The sequence below is a fragment of the Cryptomeria japonica genome, chromosome 10, assembly GCF_030272615.1.
Source record: "Cryptomeria japonica chromosome 10, Sugi_1.0, whole genome shotgun sequence".
NCBI classification, from domain to species: domain Eukaryota; kingdom Viridiplantae; phylum Streptophyta; class Pinopsida; order Cupressales; family Cupressaceae; genus Cryptomeria; species Cryptomeria japonica.
Window position 1 is genome coordinate 64,288,011 of NC_081414.1, and position 5,581 is coordinate 64,293,591.

Genomic DNA, 5,581 nt, shown 5'->3' on the forward strand with positions numbered 1-5,581 from the left:
TTTTTTTCATTGCATATATATGAATTTCAAATTTCTATTCAATATTAAAATTCAAGATGTACCAAAAAAGTATATAATTAGATGATACATGGGGGAGAGAACCTCGTAGTTAGGCACCTAACTTTGTGCCTCTTGAAATCCTACGTGAAAATTTCAAATGACTTCTAATTTTTTACAACTTTCTTGCGTGGTAAGTCCCCTACTTATAACTAGGTTTCAAGTCCATATAATCAAATAGAGTAGGAAACTCAATAGTTGAGCACCCTAACTTCACGCTTCTCAAAATCTTGCTTAAAAATCCCAAATAACTCTCAATTTTTTACAACAGCTTACTTGGCAAGCCCCTGCTTATAACTAAGGTTTCAGGGCCACATCAACATGCTTTTTGCCAAGGTGTCCAAAACAACCCAAAAAAAAGGTGAGACCAATGGTCATGCAAAAGGGAGACCCATAGTTGTGGAACAAATGTTGCATCACATGATTGGTTGATTTTAACAACTATGGATAGTTATAACCTCACACGAGTAGTGGAGTTGGTTTGGGTTGTGGGTTTGCTCCCCATTGGTCTTGGATTCGACTTCGAGGCTTGGGTTCGCTTGATGCACATGACTTCCAAGCCGCTACATACTTCGCTAGAGAACTTGTCTCGCTTCAGCTTGCCACTTCTTGGTCCAACTTGGTAGTTTGAAAGCCCAAGGTAAGGGAAGTTTGGCGTTGGGATGGGTCGCACTGATACTTCTAGAGTATGGGTAGTCGTCATTAGTAATAACAACTCTAAAGTTACAACGTTTGGTGCAATATTGTCAGAAAAAAATGGGCATTAAATCAACAAGTGTGAGCATTAAATCAACAACTACTATCACAACCATTGGAACATGCTCAAGTACTAGGTCTTCTCCCCTATTGTGTCCCATAATCATACTTTTTATTGAGGTGTCTAAAAAGGCTCCAAAAAATAAAAACAAAACTTAGATGGAAAGTATTGCTTTTTTAGATCTAAAGAATAGATTTCTTTCAATTATGAGTACTCATGATTAGAAATAACAACTTTAAAGTCACAACTATTAGTACTATATTCAAAGTCACAACTATTAGTACTATATTCATACTCAGAGAAAGTTGAATTTTTTTTCCTCACTGAAAAACCAAGTACTAATAGTCAAACAGTCAAAATATAAATTTGACACACTTTTAATTTGATAAAAATATTATAATCAAGTGAAAGAAAAGTGGGACATGCCAAAAATTCCTAAACCAAAGACAGCCGCAAGTTAGTCTTTCTCCACATTGCCCATTTTCAAGCCCTCACCAAAAACACAAGATCTTAGCAAGAACTAGACGACCCAATAGGACCTGTCACTTATTTAATGTGATGGCCTCTTTCAACTTACAGGTCCCTCACTCCCGGCCCATTTGGGGAATCTGTTGAATGAATTACAAATATGCCTACACCTCGTAGACCAATGACAGCCACAATTGAGCCTTTCTCTACATTGCTCAACTTTCAACCCTTACCTACCTCTAAATAACAAAAAGGTGTAATGAAGTAGTGGAAAGAACGATGCCAACACGGTTGCAGCATTTCTTTCAAAATCTGATAAATCATGCTGAGGAAATTATATAACAACATCAGGGCATTTGTGGTTATATCTACAGAGTTTTCTATTTAGCCCATCTCTCTTCTCCATCCCTTTGACCTTTTAGCATTCCTCTTCATACAGTTTCATGTGTCCTTGACGATCTGTATCTTCATTGTGTATGCTACACAGTCCACAATTACATACAGCCATGGAAGAACCACTTGACAACTCTAAGGGAGAAGTTATCACCTGCAAAGGTAAGCTGTTCTCTAGTGTGATTTTTCTCAGTTGAATTGTAAGCTTTTGAGAGGGAGATCTGATGAATGGTCGGTTTGTTGAAGCTGCTGTGTGTTGGGCACCTGGTGAAGCTCTGGTGATGGAAGAAATTCAAGTGGCCCCGCCGCAGGCTCTGGAAGTTCGCATCAGAATCATATGCACCGCTCTGTGTCACACTGATGTCAGTTTTTGGAGTAATAGACAGGTTGGTACATTTCGTTTCATTTGCATTCACCATGCCTCTGTAATCAGACATCTGTAATTGTGATTATTTGATGTGCATTGTGGAATGGTCAGGATAACACAAGGTATCCTCGAATTTTTGGCCACGAAGCAGTTGGGTATGTTGTTCAGTTCCCATTCCATGTTTCAATGGCACTAATTTTGCCAACTGATCAAATTTTGATTACGGGTTTGAATAGTGCAGAAGAGTGGAAAGTGTTGGGGAAAATGTGAAGGATATTGAGGAGGGAGACCTGGTGATACCTGTGTTCATGCCGCATTGCACTGAGTGTGTGGATTGCAAGTCAACCGAAAGCAATATGTGTGCCAGATTAGAAAGTAAAATTGCAGGACTGATGACAATTGACAATAGCGCCAGATTCAGCATCAGTGGGAAACCCATATACCATTTTTTCGGTGTTTCCAGCTTCACCGAATACACTGTTGTAGAAGTTGATTCTGTCGTCAAGATAGATCCAATGGTTGCCCCTGATAAAGTTTGTCTTCTTAGCTGTGGGGTCACAACAGGTAAAGATACTAGATTTTTTATTTAGTGAATAGTGGGTAATTTATTTCAATGGAAGAAGAGTTACAGTGTCTAAGACAATTGTAATTTTCAAATGTCATAAAATAAGTCCTTAATATATTTGGCTGAAGATTTTGAACAGCCCCTTTGGTTTTCTGTGCACCCACAAGCCAATATTCTTTGGTTTAGAGGCAAGGGTTTAGAACAATGTAGTTGTACTTGTTGGTCTACTGATTACGCTCTGTGCGATGTGCACCCACATACCAATACCAAGAATCAAATCTTTAGTGCTCTCATGCAGCTGGGTAAGAAGGATATTTTCAACTACCTCGAGTATTCATTCCCAGTCTTCCTAATCTAGGCAGCTAAACTACTGTGAGTCTGTGCTGCTTAGCTGCAATAGCATGACAAAGTGTGGCAATATTACTTGGTAAAAATGAGGGAGATGTTCCTGTAAGTAAGACTAGGGATAGACTTGAGGACACAAGAGCCAGGGTGACTAAAAGTTGCTATACAAGTATACGGCGTTAATGGATCAAAATGAGTTATACAAACTTAAAATTTGCAATTGTTTTGAAGAACTGATTACCTTTATGTTGTTGTTTTTCAGGGTTAGGTGGGGTTTGGAAGGTGGGCAATGTAGAGAAAGGCTCAACTGTGGCTGTCTTTGGTTTAGGAACTGTTGGCATGGCTGTAATTCACCTACACTCCATTCACCCAATGGCAAATAAAGAGGATTTGGTTTACAGATTCTATAACTATTTCAAGAGTTTTCTAACATGTAAAGTTGCAGGTTGCAGAAGGGGCAAGAATCAGAGGTGCATCTAGAATCATCGGTGTCGATGTGAAGCCCGAAAAGTTTGACATTGGTACGGTGATGGATTTGGACCTCTTTCGCGTTAATTTGCATTAAAATAGACCATTTTTATTACATCATTGGGGAACCAATCTATGGATTAACTTACGGTCAAATTTCTGACAAATTCTGCAGCTTACATGCCATTTACGCCAAAAATGTACCCACGAAATTGCAGTTCTAGTACCTGATATTTACATGTTAATTATCAATAGTAAAAGTATTCTTGTTTAATCGTGTGCTTAAGCTGTTATTTTGTGTTTATAAACAATCATTCGATTCAACTCAATGCCGTTGCAGCTCCGTTCAATGTAATTAATTATAATGTTTACTCTTGACAATCTCAAAGATGCAATAAACAATAAAACATGTTGTTTGCAACTGGCAGGAAAGAAATTCGGTGTTACAGAATTTGTGAATCCTAAAGACCATGAAAAGCCTGTTCACCAGGTTTTTCTTCTTCAATCCTTTAATTTTTGGCAATGGATGAGTGTGATAGGAGCAATGAAAAAGAGTTAAATTTGTATATATTTTATCACAGGTGATCAAAGAAATGACTGCAAGTGGGGTGGATTACAGCTTTGAATGCACAGGCAACAAGTCTGTCATTGTTGAAGCCTTCAAAAGCACTCGTAATGTAAGATCTCTTGCATTGTTTTATTGAAGTGGAATCAAGATTGGCTTGATGCCATTGTATAGTATTGTTATTAACAGAGGGAGTTTGCAGGGATGGGGTACCACAGTGGTTTTAGGATCGAATAGGACAGAGATACCCATAGACTTTGGAGAATTGCTAGGCGGTAAGACCATAAAGGGGTCATTATTTGGAGGAATGAAGGCAAAAATAGATCTGCCCCTACTGGTGGACATGCATATGAAAAAGGTTTTCTTCATGATCAAATTATTCCAAACTTAGCATTTTGAGTCTGAATATATGATCATGCAAATAAGTTTCTTCAAAGTTTACCCTCTCATTTCTGGCATTAACATTAAAATTGTTTTGTAATATGATTACTCTGATTGTGTTTGCTGTTGTGTCAGGAGCTTCAGCTAGATGGTTTCATTACTCATGAAATCTCATTTCCAGAGATCAGCAAGGCATTTGAGTTGTTGACAAAAGGAGAGTGTTTGAGATGCATCATGTGGATGAACAGGACATTGCAGTAGCATTCTACACCTGGTTACAGAGAACACTTGGGTTTCTTAGTATTTTAGGCTATTGCGGAGAATATGTATTTTTACATCTCTGATCCAACTATGTTAGATTCTGTCAGAAAGGGAAGAGGATTTGCACTCCTTTTCATAATAAAGTTGTTATTGTTTTGTTGTGTTGATCTTAAGTTTCATATTATGGCCTTGTTTGAGTTCTTTAGCAGTGAAAGATGTTTGCTGCCAGGACATATTATTGTAATGCATAAGTTAATTGAACATGTGGGCTGTTTGGATAACTTCATCACATTCTAGTTCTCAGAAATTGAGCACTAAAAGAATTCTTCAGTTGATAGCATACATGGAAACTCAGTAGTATAAATAGAAAATACCAAAACTTAATTCACTTCGTGTAGTAAAACATCGTGTATTTATTTAATTTATATTTTTGATCATACATTAACTTGTATCTTTTTTTTTTCATATATATAGAAAAGGATGATTAGTTATCATTTTTATGAATTCTATAGGTAATCTGGAGTTTATATATAGAGAGAGAGAAAAGGATGATTAGTTATCACTTTTATGAATTTTTTGGGTAAACCAGAGTTGGCAGAGTTGTTGCCTTCGGAGTAAGTTTCAAGTCCATGTCATACTTATATATGATTAAGCATCTCTCCCAAAATGAAATAGACAACAAATAGGTAGTTATGCTAGGGTAGTCTTGACCTCTATTTCTAAGTTTTAATTTATTCATGGATTCAATCTCACTTGATTTCAACTAGCATTATCCATTAACTCAAATGAAATATTCAAATTTTAGGGTATGCCTGAGGGAACATTGTTTAATTTGCTCTATGGAGTTGGTGTATTTATGACGAGACATTGATGTACATATGGCATTGATGATGTATTTTGATGACTCGTGGATATATGATGGGCATTTGACAATGGACACTATTATTTTTTGAT

At 37.1% G+C, this 5,581-nt stretch overlaps 1 protein-coding gene across 3 annotated transcripts; it reads left to right on the forward strand.

Moving 5' to 3' along the window:
- Nucleotides 1–1,352: 1,352 nt before the first annotated feature.
- On the forward strand, nt 1,353–5,015 carry LOC131033315 (alcohol dehydrogenase-like 5). 3 transcript variants are annotated; one of them, XM_057964505.2, is made up of 10 exons: nt 1,353–1,837; nt 1,922–2,061; nt 2,154–2,197; nt 2,284–2,606; nt 3,215–3,297; nt 3,398–3,473; nt 3,849–3,910; nt 4,002–4,097; nt 4,188–4,343; nt 4,511–5,015. In XM_057964505.2, exons 1-10 carry the CDS (start codon nt 1,759–1,761, stop codon nt 4,625–4,627), a joined length of 1,176 nt encoding a protein of 391 aa, XP_057820488.2. In that variant the 5' UTR covers nt 1,353–1,758; the 3' UTR covers nt 4,628–5,015. The 3 variants fall into 3 exon arrangements, with proteins under 3 accessions (XP_057820488.2, XP_057820489.2, XP_057820487.2); XM_057964506.2 differs by having other exon boundaries at nt 1,355–1,837; nt 4,502–5,015; XM_057964504.2 differs by having other exon boundaries at nt 1,355–1,837; nt 2,287–2,606; nt 4,502–5,015.
- The last annotated feature ends 566 nt before the right edge of the window (nt 5,016–5,581 follow it).